Raw genomic sequence first — 21,292 nt, 5'->3', positions numbered from 1 at the left:
CTGAAACAAAGAGGCATGACAATTGAGGTTTGTTACTATTTGTCATGTGCTTTAGAAAGATCGAGAGTATCAAATAACAGGTAAAATTATGATATAGAAAAAGAGACATAAAATTTTATACCTGAAAAGTTCAAACAAGGACATCTAGTCCAACCCACCCATTATATAAGCAAACTAAGTCCTACAGAAATAAAGTCAAAGTTGATTCACTGAGTCATTTTGGTATAGAATTATTTTGTTAGCTTGGCTTTGTAACCCGATATCTTTTTCCGCTTCCTTACACTGCAACCTAATCCCCTAGAGTAGGCATTCCATGGAAGTTATTAACAATGCAACCTTTTGGGAAGGTAAATATTATTTGAAATTAAACAATGACCATAAATGGAATAAAATTTAAATTAATAAAGCAGAGTCTAAGTGTTTCATCGAACCTATTACCTATAAAGTTGTGTAACAAGTATAGATTCTATATAAAATTATTGTTGTGTTTTAGTCTAAGAAACTATAATTATACTTAACTAGTGAGTGATAGAGAGGGAACTAACTATAGGGGAAAAATAAAAGAAGAGAGACTATGAATAGTTAGGGAAAGAAGATACCTGCTCGCTAAACCTGCAGCCTCTCACATAGGAAAGACTGGTTCATCAAAGAACATTTCCATTTCATCTAAGTGATGAAGGATTTTGAAATCTGGTGGTGAAATCCTTATCCACACTGTAAACTATCATTACATCAATACCAAAAACCAAGAAGCATCACCATCAAAAATAAGACAAATCAAATACAAAGGAAAAATGCCTCCTACTCTTTAGGAAGAAGTCTGACACTAGGAAAATAAAAAATTCTCCTTCCCAATGAACATCTCATCTTAGTTGGATGGCACAGAGGCAGATCCATCACAGAGACTAGCTAATCTAGGTTCATTCTATGTTTTTCAGAAAGACAAACCTCTGTTTAAATAGCTGTGCACTCTAGTTCAGTTTTTCAATGGTTTAATATCCTACCTTTAATTTATTTGTAAGTAGGTCCACTAGAATGCACATTTTAAAATAGGTACTCTCCAGGATGCCAAGTTAACTATGAAAACAATTTCATGAAAGTTTTTTTAAAACAATTTCATGAAAGTAACAAAAGTAAATTTTGTTACAAGACTTTTGCTGTTAAGGAACAGAAATACGGAACCAATGGTTATAACAAGAGAAACAAGTACTGACAGTTTAAATCAATTCATTATTTCACTTACCTTTAGTTTTCCATAGTACTGAGCATAGTACTGAATTATCTAATAATGTCTAATAAATATTATATAATTTTGGGCAACTGAAAAAAATTTTGTAGTATAGAAATAACCATCCTCCTTTCTGTGTTTGCTTTTTTCTATATACCTTGAGGACATAAAGCTTTTAAGATTTATAAGCTGTAGAAAATATCTGAAACTCAAATTTGCATTAAGACATTATTCTTTGCACGAATCCACTGACCCATTTTCCTAAAGTAAAAATAACTGCTGGGTTTTTAACTTTCACTGAAAATATAACAATCACAGTTCAATAATTATATTCATACAGTACCTTGAAGACTATATTTCAAGTTGCACAACTGACCTTCTTTTCTATAAAAAATATAGATAGAGCCTAAATCATAGGTAATTATATCATGGAACATTTTGAAAAGGAGAATCCTGTTGCTTTTCTTGCATATAAATCAATTTGGATCTTTAATAGTTCTTTGCATTTCCTTGCATATTTATAGACATGACTTTATTTCTTTTTTTAACTTATGGAAAATATCTGACCACTTTATAGATTGACAAATGATACCTTGTTAGACAGCTGTACAGAAAAAAATAAACACACATGTGACAGATTTTCAGAGACAGAAAAATAAATTTCCTTTTGCAAAGAATCAGTACACTCTACAATCACTCACAAGCCATAGCACGAGGATCCACTTTTGTCTCTCCATCAAGAATTTGAGGTGTCTAAGTTGAATTTACTTCACTCACCTGTTTGGCTTAGTTGAGATGTGCTTCTACTCCTTCTAGATACTATGGCAACCACTTTGGCACTCAGGCTGGATCTCCTTTTCTTTCCACCTGCTCCAACTGTACCCACAGCCGTGTCGGACTGACTGCCATCATTATGCTCCAGTGTGTACATCTCCCCACTCACACTGGTGCTCTTCGTGATGGCTCTTCCTGAAGTCCCCATCCGTCTGCCTTGCATTTTAGGGGTAAATGAACTATATTTACAAAGTAAAAACATATATGCATCCATAAATTACAGGTCAGCATAACTGAAGCTCTAAATCTAATGAATTTTGAAATAATCCAGGCAAATTTTTAGCAGGAAAAGTCAGTTGAGTAGTAGGCTTATAGCTAGGATTTACTAGACATAGCTTAAAACAATAGTATTTTGACATAGGAATCTTAAACTTAGAGTAAAAAGAAATGCAAACAATGTTATCCACAAGGAGGAAAATGTTACTAATTTTAGAGTTACTGTGTTACTTTCAGAGAAAAACAAAAATATTTAAATCAATAAAACAAGTTCATATACATTCCTCAGAAAAAAGTATTATTAAAAATGGATACTCTGGATTTGCCATTCAAGGCTTAAAAAATGAAAACATCTGTTCTAGTTCCAACTAACAGATATCTCTTTTACAATCTGAGGCTTAATGAGTCTAAGACAGACTACTAATGAGGCAAAAAGAATCACATTTCCCTCTTTCTTCCTTATCCCTTCATGTTGCATCTCTTCCAAATTCCACTTCCTTTGTCTCTGTCAGTGTTTCAAACTCATATGCTCAGATTGAGATGTTCTTTTTTTCCCCTTGCTTATTATAACTTGCTTGTCTATGTTTCCAGATTATACTAATTTACCTGAATAAATTACTATACTTCTTTCCTAAATGAAAAAAATTACTGTTGAGAATTTCAGGCACCCTGGAAGTTTGGTGGGAAAAAAAAATCGCCTCTACTTGCTAAAGTAAATGTATGTCTGTGAGTTGGGTAGAGAGCTAAGGCAGGCAAGTTGGGAGCCACGGATGTTAGGATTCTTCATATGTTTTAAGTTACGCTGCATATGCAGTTATATTATCCATGTAGATTGCCCTCTTTTGGTCTAGTGAAGACCTGGTTTGATATATCTGAAATGGCCCTCTTTATTTTATGTTTTCTTAAAATATCTGCAAAAATTGACTTACATGACCCTCACCACGATCTTGATTTTCTATTTCTTGTTTTGAAGTACAAAATACATTAAAACAGCAACTTTTAACAGTGATGACATTTAATACTCACGTTGGGATAAATCCTAATATGATTAGAAATGATAAAACAAATATTTGGGATCATGTAATGTATTTGTGGTTAAATATATAATGAGTGTTTCAGTAGAAAGGAAAACTGATATGGGATGAATTCAGAAGAATGGGAGAATGAGATTGTGGAAGGCTTAGAAGTTATGGAAAAGAAACAAGACTGTTGGATCCTTAGGATCCTTCCATGAATTGAATTGAAAAAATGAGACCCCTATTTGATAGGAATCATTTTTAATCCCTAGCTGAATTACTTGGTCTATATCATTAATAATATTAATACTTGTACCCTTTCAATTTAATCAGCTTTTCATTAACTCAAAGCTTTTAAAGCCACTTAGTTATGCTATGTGCTTTATGCAAACTCTATTTCAAAACATTATTGAGGACAGTATTACCTATAGCTAGTCCAAAATTGATTCTTGTGGGGTTTGTATTCCCAACTCCAGGGGACCTTCTTTCATGATAAATATTACAGTAAACTTCTTCTGTGTCCTCACCAATTTATTTCAATGCATGATCTGAATCTGCCACGTCTCCTTAAGCTTACTCTTACTACCTGCTTTTTCTACTATTTTGCTTGCAGACTTTTTGCTGGAGGATATGAAGCAATGTCACAATTTGGTCAGTTTTGTAGTCATCATGTCCATCTTCAATCAAACACTTGTGATTGAGAAGTCAGTAGTTTTTCCACCTCTCATCAATCTTTTTAGCACACTCCTTGAAGGAGTTATTGAAAATTTCTTTTCTGATGATTTTATTCTTACCTTAATAGTGAAGTCTGGATAAACTAACATGTACCTTTTGTTTCCCCATTATTTCCATGAAAATGGAATTCTTTTTTTTTTTTTTTTTAATTTTTATTTATTTATGATAGTCACAGAGAGAGAGAGAGAGAGGGGCAGAGACACAGGCAGAGGGAGAAGCAGGCTCCATGCACCGGGAGCCTGACGTGGGATTCGATCCCGGGTCTCCAGGATCGCGCCCTGGGCCAAAGGCAGGCGCTAAACCGCTGCGCCACCCAGGGATCCTGAAAATGGAATTCTATTACAACTCTCAATTTGTATTTTAAAAGCTAGTTCATAAAAATACTATTGTAAAATATTTGACGATGTTCTTTAGGCTACAGAAAAATTTAGAAGTATAGGGAAATGTCATCAATAATATTTCTGTCATGAAACTGTATTCAAGATGAGCCAGGAAGATTCAAAATTGTTTTTTCATGGGCATTTAATCACAGCAATGAAATGTTCTACTATGTTGAAAAAATTCTGGAAGGCAGCTATGCTCATCACTATATCACCAATGCAAACCAATGACAAAACTTCTAAAAAAAATTAGGGAAATCTGTATAGTGATTACCACTTATGGAGTTAAGAATTTATGTTAAAATTAGTTTTGTGAATAAATGATATAGTTTTTCCTCAAAAAATACAATATTTAGAATTTTAAAAGCATTCTTATATGATATGACAACTGTACACAGCTTCCTAAAGAATATGGAATATCATAGTGTTCAACAAGAATATGTTAAGGCATTTTCAATTCTGTTTACCTAATTGAGGGGAGAGGTTTCTGGGTTCTAATCAGGTTAATTTAATTCATGTGAAGGTTACCATTTTACTGCAAATATGCTTTCTATTCCCCTATTTTGTATCCTTTTATTTGTTTCACTTCCATTGCCTAGTAAACTATTCCCGTTACTTAGTTTCATTTAGTGCCTGAATCCTTCAGGATACTTTAAGGTTTTCTGCTTTATAAAGCTCCTCAGAGCCTGTTTAGTGTTATGACTCTCGTTTCCCAGTCCTTTGTTTTCTGTTTTCTTTTGGTTATATTAGGATTCTTACATTTTATACCAGCATGCACCTTATGCATCACTAGATTTGCCACAGTGCCCTTCCTACTGCTGAATGAACTGAAAATTTGAGTAGGAAGTAAAAAAAAAAAAGTGATGTTGGTATACAAATGGACTAGGATATAACCCATCTTTAAAAATAAATAAACAAAACCCCCACCTTTCTTCTTTGATACCCCCCTCCCTCTGGCTACTGGCTTTTTTGCTAAAAAATCTTCTCATGCAGTTGTCTGTATGTTCTGTCTTCCTACTCTATCTTGAACTAATTTAAATCAGGCTCTGCCCCTACTACTTCACCAAAGCTGCCTTTTTTATTAAAGTCACCAATGACTCCACATGGTAGTCCTATCATTGCACAGTCCTTACCTTTTTGACCTCTCAATAAATCATGTATGTGACAAGACATTTGATTTTACTGATCATGAAACACTTTATTCTCATTATTTTCCTACCTCATTGACAAGAAGACCTTTATCCTCTTTGTCACCAAATACTGCGGTTCTTCAGTGCTCAGCCCTCTGGCCTATATTCTTCCTTATGACACTAACTCCCCAGGTGTCTCCTCTCTCAGGCTTTACATATTAACCATTGCTGCAAATTCCAATTGTTTTTTCTTCACTTGTACTCAGTCCTGAACTCGAGATTTATATAGTCAGCTGTTAACTGACATTCCTGTTTGGATATGTTTCTCAAAAATAACATGCTCCACCTAACTGAAAAACTGCTCTATAGAACTTATCTTTCTTATCACATTAAAGATACCCATTCTCCCAATTGCTCAGAGTAATAATTTCCCCCTATAAAGAAATCTAATGTGGATTTTAGACCAAATAAAATAGTTGCCTTATTTTCTAATGGTTGATGTATTATCTAACAAGCCCACTGAAGGGTCATGTGACTCTCTAGAGGAATGTGCAAAATTTTTGTCTATTTACTCCTATAATAATTATGGTTCAAAGATTTTGCAACTCTGTAAAGCTAGATATTAACTTGAAGAAAACTGATAAGGAGCAAATGATTACTATTTAGAAGATGAGGTAACTCCAAAGGTTACAGTTTTACTGACCTAGAGAATATTACCCAGTTTTGAATCTAAATTCATAATCTTATTCACCATTCATCTATTTTTTCAATGACTATATATGTGTATACATAAGTACCTGAGTTTCTTGGATCATCTTTGGAATCTATCATCCTGTTGGTTTTCTCACTAATGAGTTAAAACTTCAACATTTGCTACCTCTTTTTCTTATTACTGTGTTTTGATTTTGAGAATAAGGTTTTGGTAGTGTTGAGGAGTCCCATCAAAATGCCCAAATGGACCCCCTGCTGCATCCAATTAAACTATGTTGCTGGAGCAGGGCACCTCCTGTACTCCTTAAAGGTTGCCTTTAAACAAGTGGCAACAGAACATGACTTTTAGTCCTGCTTCCTTTATTCAGACTCTGGTTTTCTGTATTTCTTTGTTTTGTTTGTTTGTTTCTGGTTCTTTGTAAATTGGCTCGTATTTTGCTTGCTTGTGACTAATAATACAATTTCACTAATGGCACCAATAATAGGAAATCCATTCATGGAATCAAATCTGTTGGATGACAGATATCAGGATATATTATAAGTTGGATGGCAAAACCCCCCAAAATTGGGTTTGTTAGCCTTTTTTACATGTCTGTTAGCTTGTTACTAAAAGTTCACATAACTTATGAAAATGTCTTATGCATACTGAAATAAGAACTGCTCTTTAAAGTCCAGGCTTAGATTTCGGTGTTAATTTTGGCCCTTTGGCTAAGTGGGAAAACAAAGGTTGCTACTTCTCTTTGTATTCTTAAAAACAGTCTTTTTAATTGATAATAAAAATCTTTTACTTTCTATGTACCCTGGGAATAGCTGTCCAGGCAGATAGATATTAGATCCAAAGTTATCTTAAATTTAATAGAACTCCTGTTCTGACTGAACTGTATAGATGAGTAAGTACCTACATAATTCTAATATGGGTAACTAAAGAATCTCTAGAGGAAAAAAGAAACTGAAAATCAAATACTTTGAATATGCTAGCCTCTTAAGAAAAAAAAATTCTCAAGGAATTGCTAACTCAGAAGAATTTTAATAGAAGAATTTAAGCCCATAATCAAAGCTAATCCTTTGAGATATCAAACTAGTTTGATAAATTTGGCTTAAAAACAGCCTTATAAAAACCATGATGAGATGCCAGTTCATACACACTAGGATAGCTATAATAAAAAGGAGACACTAACAAGTGTTGATGAGAATCTGAAGAAACTGGAACCCTCATACATTGCTGATGGGGAAGTAAAATACTACTGCTTTGGAAAAGTCTGGCAGTTTCATTAAACTTAGACATAGTTAAATTAAACTCAAAGTTATCGAATGATTCAGTAATTCCATTCAAAAGTTAAACATAGTTACCATATGGCCCAGCAATTCCATGCCTTGGTACACACTGAAGAAAATTTAAAACACATATCTACATGAAAACTCACATATGAATATTCATATCGACGTCATTCTTAACACTGAAAAAAAGGACAACCCAAATGCTCATAAACTGATGAATGGAGAAACAAAATGTGGTATATCCATACAATGGAGAATTATCAAACATAAAAAGGAATGAAGTGCTGTTATAAACATGGATTAAGTTAAAAACATCATATTACATGAAAGAAGCTAGATACAAAAGGCTACTTATTGTGTGATTCCATTTTAATGGAATGTCCTAGAGTCAAATTCATAGAGACAAATGCAGATAAGTGGTCACCAAATGCTAAAAGGGGGAGAATGCGAAGTGACCACTAAATGGGCTTCTTCTGGGGGATGATAAATATATTGTGGAATTAGACAGTTGTGATAGTTGCACATCCAATTGTGACTACATTAAAAACTTCTAGATTTTATAATTCCATAGGATGAACTTTGTAGTATGTGAATTATATCTCAACTTAAAGTTTTGTCTTCTTACAGATTTTACCAGCATGGTATATGATATGAGCACAAAATTTCATTTTCTTTTTTAGAAAATGAAAGACTTAGACTTAGATTGGTTTTCCAAGACAGATTGGTTTTCGCATGGGCAGCCAGATTAATCTGGAATTCCTAAACTGGTTTTACTTAATGGGAATGCTAACATAGTAATAATGCTTAAGATTATGAAAAATGTAAAATTATGTAATAATAAATTGAATTGTAATTCTGATAAAACTCTGTTATCAATAAGAATAAAGTTGGAGTGTCAGCTTAAGCAAAATTTCCAAGTGATTAGTGAATTTTAAGATTTAGAATTAGTATTAAAAAATTCATTAATTAATAAAAAATCTCTGAATAAGAGATTCTGGATAATAAGAATATAGATAATTTCTAAGTTAGAATATAAAACTTGGTTAATAACCAAGGAGATATATATATGTACATTTAATTTTCATATGATATACAGTAGCTTTGCCTTTGATAAAGTTTATCTTCATTTCTGCCCCTTAAACAATATATCTAAGGGATATTGTGGGTGTAGGGTGCTTTGTCATGTGTGCTCTGTAACTTGCTGGTATGCTAAATTACTTGCATATGACAGTCTGTTGTGCTCAATTACCTACCTCTGAGTTTTCTCTATGAAATAGTAGCTTAGGTTAAAAGTTGTAGTTATATTGACAGTTGGTTCTACACTAGGAACAAAAGTGGCATGTACTTTAAAATATGTGGATACATATTCAAGACAATAGATGTGTTTTTATTTATCAAAGGAAAAGAAGGAAATAACTTCTTAGAGTAAAATACCTGGAATGTGAATGAAGATAGTAAAAGACAGAACTTGAGCAGATACATTAAATTGTAGAAGGTCTGAGGAAAGGTGAGCTATTTACCCTGTTTTATGGTAGCTGTAAACAGTAAGTCTGAAGGGCAAAAAAAAAAAAAAACTTTGACAAACTGGCTCCAATTAATGTAAATATTCATAATATACTAAGAAAAGTCTGTGAGTTATTTACTAAAAGTTACATTAATACAAGATTAGAATTTGATTTTCTGTTAAAATGATGAATTGATCTTAGAATATTTAGTTGAGAGCAACTTTCATTTAATTAGAAGTGGCAAGCTGACCATTAAGGAACAAGAGTTCTACTTTATATATAGAACCAATACCTACAAAGCCTGCAAAGGAAATTGGTCTAGTATCTGTTTTATGGCTCACAGGATCCTAGAACTACGGATAATAAAAAAAAAAGTCTGTATCCTGAACTTAGCAGAATTTTAGAGATCTCATAGTGATAGGTACAGCAAATGATGTCTGGTAGTGATGACTGCTTTGGCTCACACTGTAAATAACGTAGATTACTTAGTGGGATATAATTTACCATAAAATGGCAAAGACGGTATGATAATCTATATGCATTTTATCAAATCAAAGATGTCATCAATATTAAAATACATTATTATTTTATGTATTCTTAAGAAAGAAAAATGGTAACAAAACTATGGCATGCCATCAATTGTAAAATATATACCAATTTCATATATGGCAAAGTATAAATAAGTGAAAACCATGAAATTATGATAATAGCCAATTTAGAAACTCATTTTAAACAAGAATTTCTTAAAAAAGATTGGTAAATTATAATCACTTTCTAAATATTCAACATGCCAAAAGAATCTGGAGGTCTAACAAGATTCTGTGGTAAACCTGAAAAGGGGCCAGTAATATAAGGCATATTAAAAGATGGCTGTAATATAAATAAATTCATAATTCTGTTAACAAAAATACTAAAAGTCAACCCAAATTATTTGGATCAATATGGAAGTTACTAACCACAAATTGAAATCAAACAGAAACTTGCTGATCAATATTAAGAAACAATTCCCAGGCATCTATCTCAAAATTTTCAGTAGTTAAAATACAGGGCTGATGAATGACAACCAAATGGCATCAAATATCTCCTGACCATGTCTAGTGGATCTACCTGAATAAGCATCAGTTAGAACTGAGGGATGCACTCAAGTTAAATCACTCTTTTCAATCTCTTCAAAAATGCCAGTCGTTCAGAATAATTACCTCTGTGTAATTCTTGCTGAATTTCATTCGTATACACATACACATGCATGAGGCTATAAGTAGTTTTTGGTATTGAGGATGTACATACCTTTTGTTAGCATATTCTTAGGTAACAGACTTATTCCTAGGTATTTCTAGTTTCTGATTATATTATACTAATGGTATTTTATAAATTTAATTTCCTAAAGTTTGTTGCTAGTACATAAAAATACAATAAATTTTTGTATTTTGACATTGTATCCAGTGACTATACTAAGTTCATTTATTGATTCTAATAGTTGTTTTATAGATTATTTTGGGTTTTTTATATGAAGAATCATAAAAACTATGAATAATGACATTTTAAATTCTTCATTTGCAATCTTTATAGCTTTTATTAACTTATTTTTTACTGCTATATTGCTATACTGCCGGGTCCAACACTGGCTAGGGCCATGTGAATAATGTTTGATAGAAGTTGTGAGAATGGCCTATGAAATTGGGGCAAAAGTGTTCAGTTTTTCACTATGAAATAAAATACTTGCTGTAGGGTTACTGTAGATAATTTTTATTGTCTTAAGAAAGTTCTTAGTTTGCTAAGATATTTTATCAAATGTATGTGCTGAATTTTATCACATGCTTTTTTCCCTTTATCTATTGAGACAATCATATAATTTCTTTCATTCTGCAATTAATTATATATGGAAAATGTAAAACAAATTTTGCATTATGGAACAAAAAATTTTGTCATAATGTATTTTCATTCTTTCAAAATCTATCTGGATTCAATTTGCTGAAGTTTTATGAGAGATTTTGGTTTGTGATTTTCCTGTCTTCTAATGTCCTTATCAAAGTTATCAAGGATAGGCTGGCCTCACAAAAAGATTTAGGAAGTATTTTTACTTTTACTTTTTATTCTCTAGAGAAATTGCTATATGCCTGAGAGCATTCATTCCTTAAATATTTGGAATAATTTATCAGTGAATCTGCATGGGTGAGGAGTTTTCTTTGTGAGGAATATTAAAATAATTTCAGAAGCATTAAAAAATAGACACAGGACTCTTCAAAGTTTTTATTCTTTTTATGTCATTTTTAGTAAGTTGTGCTTTCTAAGAAATTTGTACATTTCATCTGAGTCAGGGTTAGGCAAACTTATTTTGTAAAGGGCCAGATAGTAAATATTTTAGGCTTTGCAGGCCAGATTGTTTCTGTTGCAATTACTCTACTATTATGGTGGATAAAGAGCCACGGATAATATATCAGGAAATGATGTATTCCAATAAACCTTTATTCACAAAAATAGGGCCGGATTTGGTTTGTTGGTCATAGTTTTGGCTAACCCTGATCTGAACTGTAAAACTTACTGGCATACAATTGTTTAAACCATTTAAATATTTGTGTATCCTACACTGGTATCTCCCTTTTCTCATTTCATGACATTGGTTATATGTATTTAGTCCATTTACTTTTGATGTAATTAATGAAATAGCTGGAATTGACCCTATCACTTGCCACTTATTTTTAATCATCGTGTTCTTTTACTTCTCCATTTCTGCCTAGATTAATTTGGTCTCTTTTTCTACATATTAGCATCTGAATTATGTATTCTTCTATTAGTTATTAATGGATACCTTCAGGATTAAAAAATACATAATACATACTTTGACTTATTAAAAACTTCCTTAAATTAAACATTTTATTGCTTTCAAAAGAATGCGAAAACTTTAGCATGGCTTGATTCCATTTACACCCTTTCCACCTTTTATGTAGGTGTTATATATTTTACTTCTACATTTTTTTGTTTTAGAGAGAGAAAGTGCACATGAGTGGTAGGGGAGGGGTAAAGGAAGAGGGGGAGGGAGAATCTTAAGCAGGTTCCATGCCCAATGTAAATAGTGATAGTAAGTGTTGCTTAATCTCACAACCCTAGATTATGACTTGAGCTGAACTCAAGAGTCATACGCTTAATTGACTGAGCCATTCAGGCACCCCCTTCTACATATGTTTTAACTATGACAAAATATTGTTATCATTATTAACTCTTCCCAGTGTTCATTTTTTCCTCAAATTTAGTGCTTCCCACTAGGGGAATTTTCCTTCAATGTGGAGTACAGGTCTACTGGTGATGAATTCTTCTACCTGTTGTATTCCTTCCTTCCTTCATTTGCTGTAGGATATTCTTTGCTAGGTAATATTTACTAAGCATAAAATTTTAGGCTGGAAGATATTTTTGTTTTGTTTTTTTTTCCCCTACAACATTCTTTCTTTTGGTCATTCCATTGCTTTTTGGCTTTTTATGTATCTGTTGAAATTTCAGCCAATTTTATCATTGTCTTGCTGAACGTCACATCTCTTTACCCTGAGATTCTTTTAAGAAATGTTTTTTTCTTCAGTTTTCAGTACTATGATCATGATATTGGTAGATTTTTTTTCTTTTTACATCCTGTGGATTCTTTTATAGGTTTTTGGATTCATAATTTGACGTATTTCATCAGTTTTGGAAAACTCTCGGCTAGTACTTTGGTATTCAAGTACTGTTTCTGCCATTTCCTCTTCTTCTGGGATCCAAACTATATATAGGGATTAGACCTTCTCATTATGCCCACATATCTCATATGTTCTCCTCCAATTTATTTCCTTGTTTTCTCTTTGTCCTTCAATTTATACACGTTCCATTGACCAGCTCAAGAATTCTCTATTCTACTGCTTCTAATATCCCATTAAACTGACCTATTAAATTTTTGTTTGTATCTTTTAGTTTTAGAATTGCCATTTAACTTTTTAGAATGGGTTCCAGGTCTCAGCAGAAAACACCCAACATCCTTTGTTTTCTGGAACATATTAATCATGAATATTTTAAAGACCCTATATGAAAACTCTATTATTGATTTTTGGTCAATTGGTCCTTTTTTATTAATCTAATTTTTTAAATCATGCCTTATAAATTTTAATTAGATGCCAGCCACTGTGGATGTTTGCTCTCTTATTTTCCTTTAATCAGGGTAAAATTTGGGATCCCTGGGTGGCGCAGCGGTTTGGCGCCTGCCTTTGGCCCAGGGCGCGATCCTGGAGACCCGGGATCGAATCCCACGTCGGGCTCCCGGTGCATGGAGCCTGCTTCTCCCTCTGCCTGTGTCTCTGCCTCTCAATCTCTCTCTCTCTGTGTGACTATCATAAATAAATAAAAATTTAAAAAAAAAAATCAGGGTAAAATTTTCTTTTGGTAGGCAGAGAGAAATCATCTCATTCCTATTCAGAACTGACCCAAAAGCTTTGCCATTACTTGTATAGTGTAATGCGTATCCCCAGAGTTTAGTCCTTCTGGACTTTGTCCAAGAAACTAAAGTATTTTTCAAACCCCTCTGACTGTGGACCTTGAGGGTGATGTGTCTCCCCAGCACTGGGCACTCATTGGAATCTTTCTTCAATCCTTCCTTTAATCTTCTAGCCACGCTTTTTGTTTGGTTTCTTGGGAGTCTTTTCCTGTGTATGCTCACTTCAGGAGTCAACAAATTATGGAAACCTGTAGCAAAGTTTGGTGCCCCTCAGGCACAGTTTCCAGCTCCTTTCCTTTATCAATTCCTGACCTGTGATCCCTCTCCTCAGTCCAGTAAGACTGCTGCTTTCTGCTTAGGCTCTATTATCTCAGGTCACTAAATCAGAAAGTACCTTCAGAGAAAGCTGGGTTAACTTTGGCATTTACTTCACTTTCTTTATTTCTTCTTTCCTTCCTTTCTTTTTTAAAGAATGTATTTATTCATGAGAGACACAGAGAGAAAGGCAGAGACACAGGCAGAGGGAGAGGTAGGCTCCCTATGGGGACCCTGATGTGGGACTGGATCATGCCCTGAGCCAAAGGCAGCCAGCCGCTCAGCTACTGAGCCATGTAGGCGTCCCTCTTCTCTTTTTTCAAAAATTGAATTTCTTCAAATTTCTGCCTGTTTTGTTCCATCCAAATACCCTCAAACATTTGCTTGTTTGTGTTTGTTGGTTTAGAGGTGGGAAGGTTAGTCTGATACAAACTATATTGTTATGCCTGAAACTGGAAGGACTGTGTCTTCTTACTGTTCTTGAATAATGGTAGACCAGTGATGCTTTCAAAATCTCCACAAGATTAGCCATGAAGTTTTAAGTATTATAATTGTGCTGTAGCAATTTATTTCTCTGCAAACGACACCAAATAGCTTCTGCCATATCAGTCCCTCTACATACCCTCAGCAGTCTCTCTGCAATAGCCAACTTGGAGGCTTCCCCTCTGAGTTGGTATCATCTGCTACTCAAGGCATAAAACACTGTTTCTGTGTTTTCCAGCGCTAAAACTGTCTCTAGTTCTCACAGAGTCTAGATGGGAATTTTTTTGATGGGGCTTTCCAATGTTGTGCCATTGACTTTAGAGAGCTCTACATTCTATTCAATAGGCAAATAAGTCAGCATCTACTCTTGATGTTTCTCCTCATTTGAGTCCAGATTTCACTGAATTTGGAAGTTGTTTTCTATGATTTATGATTTAAAGATATGGTTGTCTCCTAGGTTCATGCTGGATGAGGTTTTTCGTTTCTTTCTTTAAAAATGTGGGTAGTTTTCAGCTGACAATTAGAGAGGAATAAAAACCTCTGTTTTCTGTAATCTTCAGTGTAAGATCATAGAATTCTTTTTAGGGAGTAAAATCAATGAGTTTTGATGACTCATTTCAGTATGCAATCTCAATGGGAGTGATATACTTCCAAAGGGTAATAACTGGTTCTTGGTAGAGGTAAGAGGGGTAACCCTTCTTAGATAACACAATGGCTGTGGTCCTCTAAAGAGCCACAGCACATAAACAGATACAATGTTATCTACGATATTAAAATGTCACGTGAGAAGGACAATTAGGAAAATAACATCTAAGAGGGGGTTGATAATGATAAAATTGAGGAACAATGCATTAGAATGAGGATGGGGGAAGAGTTAAAAATAAGGGTGGCTTCCAGGTTTTTGATTTGGGAACCAGGTGGATAATGGGGTGGGAAGAATATAATTACTCTGTTCAAATACTAATTAAGTGGGATCCCTGGGTGGCGCAGCGGTTTGGCGCCTGCCTTTGGCCCAGGGCGCGATCCTGGAGACCCGGGATCGAATCCCACATCAGGCTCCCGGTGCATGAAGCCTGCTTCTCCCTCCACCTGTGTCTCTGCCTCTCTCTCTCTCTCTCTGTGACTATCATAAATAAATAAATAAATAAATAAAATAAATAAATACAATGGTTAGTTCTCAAGACTTTAAAAAAAAATACTAATTAAGTCAATATGTTTATATATTTAAGAAATATTTTAGGATCTCAATGACTACAAATAGCTAGTTAGCAATATATGTTTTCATGTATTTCCAGGATATTATAAATGCAAGTAAATATATGTTTGTACACACACATACACAGTTCAACAAAACCTGGTGTGCAATATTCAGTGAATACCAAAACATTAAAAGATAATCTCACATTACAACATTTCTTATCTGTCAATATGACCAGATAAGAAACTTCCTAAATACATTCTGTAGACAACTTATATTGATTGCTTATGTATACTTATCTAAGGTCTAAATATTCTCCATGGATATGTATATGTCTCTATCTTCAATATACCCATATCTCTCTGCTGAGTGCCATACTGTCCATGAAATTCTGATTACAGTTGATTCATGAACAATGTGGAGATCAAGGGCACTGACTCCCTGCACAGTCAGAAATCTGCATCTAGCTTTTGGTTCTCCTAAAACTTAAAATACTAATATTCTACTGTTAACTAGAAACCTTACTGATAAACACCGTTGGTTAATACATTTTGTATATGTATTATAATATATATATAATATATATAATAATGCTGTATTCTTTCAATAAAATAAATTTTATTTATTCTTTAAAACAAGAGAAAAGAAGACTTAGTAAGAAAATCACAAAAAGACAAAATACATTTATAGTATTATACTGTGTATGTTGAAAAAAAAAATCCACATATGAGTGGACCTGCTCAGTTCAAACCCATGTTGTTCACAGGTCAACTGTACTTATGGTGAGGTGATCTTCTCCTAGGTATAGCAATTATTTTGTATCAATCTGTGGAATGTGAAGACCTAGCTTAAATTTTTTTGCATTGTTTTGTTTTTTGCTTGTCAGCAACCTCTATCGAATATGCCTCCCAGTTATACTGCTTCTACTTGAATCAAAAAGGTCACAGACATTTGCTTGTGTCGAGCATAATGTGTTCAGTATCCTGTCATCTTGGCCACAGCTGACTGAATCAGGGACTGGCATCTGAGTTGAAAGTAGGGGGGATCTGGGGGGGGGAGGGGAATAGAGGGCTAGCTGAGGACAAAGCATAACCCCAGGGCAGCACATTGACAAGTCTCTGAAACAGGTAGAGGGATATTCCTCTAAGGACTCAGCTACCTCCATGTTAATACTTTGCCAAGGGCAAAGGCAATCTTAGCCTGACACACAGGATCCTGTAAGTCTACTTTAACATATAAAAATTTCTTTAGAAATTTCCTTTACCTCTACCCCTCCCCCAAGATATGTGTTGGCAACCATGCCCCAAGCACATGGCCCACTGATATACATCTGAAGGGTCTCACGACTAAGGTTTTACTAGACGGTAATAAGTGACCTTTTCCCAACTATAGCTAGTCCTCTCAATGTCCTGGAAACCTTGCTTTCAACCTTCCTTAGGGAGTATGCTATCCCTTAAACCCCTCCCAACTCCCAGGTTTATATCAGTCCTGTCCCCGTGCTTAAATAAAACCGCCATTTTGCACCAAAGACATCTCAGGAATTCTTTCTTGGTCGTTGGCTCTGGACCTCACCTGTATTTCAAAACGACATCAGGAATCTAAGGTCAGGAAGACAGCCTATAGACTGTCCAGGCTTTGGACCTCTGATTATGGGATGCTCGTTATTTGATGATTACTAATCGCTCCTTTGATCATAGGCCCACCCATCTTCTTTCCTTAAATTCCAACGTCCTCTGAGTTCCCAGAATCTCTTTCTCTATCTTAGCGGTAATCTCCCTTTACTCCTTACATTTCTGTTCCATGCTCCATCTACTATTCTTCCTCACATCTTAAGTGGTCTTTTCTCTGTTGGAGCTCCTCTCTGTCCTCCTTTTCCTGTCCTGAGCATCCTCCGCCTTCTGAGCATCCTCCGCCTTCTGCTTTGATGCTTTGATGTCCCTGACTGCTATCTTCTCAACACCTCAGACATCACTGTGAGTTCAAGATACAATTTTCTTTGCCCTGCCCTGATATTTGCTTTCTAACTTGGGATAAAGTCCCTAGGCCCATAGTTCTTGCTTTTTTTACACCTACAATTATTTTCTTATTTATTAATTTCATTTTAACTATTCCCTTTAAGGAAGTAAATTTAAAAACTAAAGAAAATAGGAATGCATTAAATATTAAACATCTATTCTAGCAATGTGGTAGGTAATACATTCTGAAAATCTTTTCACTCCCAAATGCCTAGAAATTATGTGAATATCACAACAAATACCCATTACAATACAAACCCAAGTTCACAAGAAAGGCACATCCCCCTAGCCAAAGACGAAGAAGGAACTGAAAACAGATCGCTTAATGGATTATGAATGTCTTGGGAGGTTTTGTAGAGAGATTTAGAGCAAGCCCAGTGGGGAGTCAGAACTAAAAAGCCTGCAGGAACCAAGATCCTTAAGGAACAAGGAAAAACTCAGTCCCACTCTAAGCCCTAATGGCCCTCACTGGTTACATTCTAATGCATTATTTCAGGAAGACAGAGAAATGCCCCAAAATGAAAGTCTAAAATACACAGGAAGTGGTTAGCAAAGAAACTTGAAAATGTGAGGTCAATCTAAAGCATTTAAAAGCAAAAATAACATCTAATAATGGGAGAAAGAAAACAAGTGGAAAATATGTAAATACATTTTGTTATGTTAATACAAATACTTGTAACATAGAAGAGCTAAAGTGACGAGAATAACTTTTTTCCCTAGGAGGGAGTAGAAGTACTTAAATTTAAATGTGTTATTTAACTAAATATATCTATTTGAAACACTAAATTAGGCACTAAAATCAAAGAAATAGTATAATTTCCAGAGTAATAAAAGGGAAAAATGAAATAAATACAATTCAATTAAAAATCAACCAGGAAAGAGGAAAAGTATAATAATAATAAAAATGGAAAATATAAAATTGGATAGTAGAAATAATTCCAAATATATAAGAAATCAAAATAAATACAAACTGATTAGGAAGCCAATTAAATGAGAGACTTTCAGGCTAGGAGAAGAAAAAAAAAATCTAAATCCAGCTATATGCCATTTATAAGAGATACAACTGATACATATAGTCTCAGAAAGGTTGAGAATAAAAGGATGGGAAGAGTTAGACTGAATACTAATAAAAAAACCATTAAGTTCTCATATAAGATAAAAGTTTCTTTAAATCAAAAGAATATTATTATTATCAGAGATAAACAAGTTCACTCCATAAGATAAAAGGGTTAAATTACCAGGCTGTCAATTCTAGCTCTATTGCATATTGGCTATGTGAATCCACTTCGATCTTTATTTGTAAAATGATGACATTAATAATTACATTACAAGGCTGTTATAGCCATCATGATCTTGCATGTGGACCATCTATCAAAGTTCCTGGTACACAAAAAAAGATACTTAATAAATCAGTATTTTTAATATATTAAAAATAAAATATTTTAATACATAAAATATTATATTTTCATTATATTAAAAATATAATATACATATTGCATAGCTATGGCAAAATTATGAAAATGACACATGAAATAGGTGAAGTTTGGAAAGCACTGGCTCAAAGTAAAAGGATATTTTATCCATTCCAAATAAGAGAACTGTCACAGAATTTGAATATTTACCCAAGGAAGGTATTTAATAATGATTGCCAGAGTTCATACCTGGTGATCAATAAAACAATTAGCTGCCAATCAACATAATACAGCTAGATTTATAATCCCCATTTGGTTCTGCAATGTGCAAACATAAACATGTAAACACAGTACATTAAATAGAAATTTAAGAATCTGTTAGAAATTTCCCATTATATACTTTTTGGCATAAAAATATAGTAACAATTTTTGATCCTCTCAACAGTCATCCTGCTATTTGGTAGCTACTATAGCACTGAGCATCATTAATATAGCTGGTCTGTGTCGTAATTACAACACATCAAAGACTAAAGGGTGACATAACTGGCTCTTGAGGAAGTCTTCATGTGCTTTAAGAATTATATAGTATTGAAATAAAGGTAGACAACATCTTAGCAACAGGGGAGTTTCTTATACCTAAGTCTGATGTTGTTTTCCTTGTACTTAAAAGATATCTAAGCTTTAGACATCTTTAATAATATGTTATACTGAAGATGTGCTGTTAGCAGCTGTAAGTTAATTTCTTATATATTGAGGGGAAAATAATAATTAAGCAGGGAGAATTATATTCTTGTTTTATTTAACAACAGAATATTAAATTAAATGTGTAACTTCTTTTAGGTTAAATTACAAAATTATTGGAAAAAAACTTACAGGCAATCATAAATAGACATGTATAAATTTTTCATACTTTCTTCCAAAGACACACTGACTTATTTTTCTAATTAAAGAAAAATTTCTAATTATCATTATCTATGATCTACATTGAACATGCTCTTTAAAATATTTTTATTTATTTATTTATTTATTTATTTATTTATTTATTTATTTAAAAGGTTTTATTTATTTATTAATGAGAGACCCAGAGAGAGAGAGAAGCAGAGACACAGGCGGAGAGAGAAACAGGCTCCATGCAGGGAGCCTGACGTGGGACTCAATCCCGGGTCTCCAGGATCAGGCCCTGAGCTGAAGGCGGCGCTGAACTGTTGAGGCACCTGGGCTGCCCTTTAAAATATTTTAAATTTAAACAGAATCTATGATCTATTTCTAATAAAAGAATAAAACTACAGAGAAGTAGATTTCTATAAAAAACATTACAATGTACTTTTAAAACTCCATGTATAGTGTATACTTTTTCCCCAATGAGTCCCTACTAATATCCATTTTTAATCCTTTCCACAAATAATCCCATCTTTATAAGGTATTCCAAGTTGCTATTATCTTTTGAAAATTTATTAAAACTTATTTTTATTGTCTATTAGATAGTAAGCATTTATCTAATTTTCTACTGACATTCCCAGTATTTAACTAAATACATCTTAGTAAATCTATAATGAAATCGCAGAGTAGAAAGGTAAAAACAAAGCAGGCTAAAGCTTTTCAAACAAAACCAGTGCTGCTTTATTTACTTCAAACTGCAATGTTAAATGGCTTGCAAGGAAGAACCGTACCAGGAAAACCTACTCATCTGTCCCAAGAGCTCTGTAACTTGCCATTATCAAGTCTGTTGAATCACTTATATTCATAGGTCAAGCAGTATTTTGTTTATAATTATGGCTTGATATAATAATTTAAATATATAGTACATTTAGTCATATGATATATTAATAAGTATGGAATATTTTTACTGTAGCCTTTTAAAGGGCACATGGCATATTCTTTCTATCTCTTTATAGCTTTAATCTGGTCACAGAAAATAACAGTGGTGATGACTCATCAATCTTGGACTATTAAAACTAAGACGATGCTGTGAAAGAAGCCACTAGAAGATCACTAAAATATCTTTTCTTTCTCAGATATTCAATATCCAGTATCCTTCACTGTTTCCAGTTCATTGTCTCCCCTATCATCAAATTTCCACGTTATTTTCCTCCCTTTTTAGTACTTTTATAGATCTCAATAGACTGCTTTTCCATTGTACAACAGGCAACCATGCAAAATTAAGGGTGGATAGCTCCAAGAAAAAAATTCCCTTTTGATCACTCTTAATATATTCAGTGTCAGTAGGCTTAATGATTAGTAAGTACAAGGGGTGCCTGGGTGGTGCAATCGGTTATGTGTCTGACTCTCAGTTTCATTTCAGGTCATGATCTCAGGGTCCTGGGATCAAGCCCTGCATCCCACTCAGGCTCTGGGCTCAGAGTAGAGTCCTCCTGGAAAGCTC

The 21,292-nt window shown here is 33.8% G+C and overlaps 1 protein-coding gene across 50 annotated transcripts in view; it reads right to left on the bottom strand.

Annotated features, from left to right (window-relative positions):
* Positions 1 to 21,292, bottom strand: part of RIMS1 (regulating synaptic membrane exocytosis 1) — a 471,964-nt gene that overhangs the window by 65,332 nt on the left and 385,340 nt on the right. For 37 of the 50 annotated variants that reach the window (XM_072735185.1, XM_072735168.1, XM_072735203.1 and 34 more), the window contains one exon: positions 2,006 to 2,241. The exons of the other annotated variants lie outside the window; for them this stretch is intronic. In XM_072735185.1, coding sequence (XP_072591286.1) covers positions 2,006 to 2,241 — 236 coding nt within the window. The remainder of the gene's footprint in view (positions 1 to 2,005; positions 2,242 to 21,292) is intronic. 50 annotated transcript variants of the gene reach the window in all.

This window comes from Vulpes vulpes, chromosome 1, assembly GCF_048418805.1.
Source record: "Vulpes vulpes isolate BD-2025 chromosome 1, VulVul3, whole genome shotgun sequence".
NCBI lineage: Eukaryota > Metazoa > Chordata > Mammalia > Carnivora > Canidae > Vulpes > Vulpes vulpes.
This window is presented reverse-complemented; position numbering and strand designations above follow the sequence as displayed.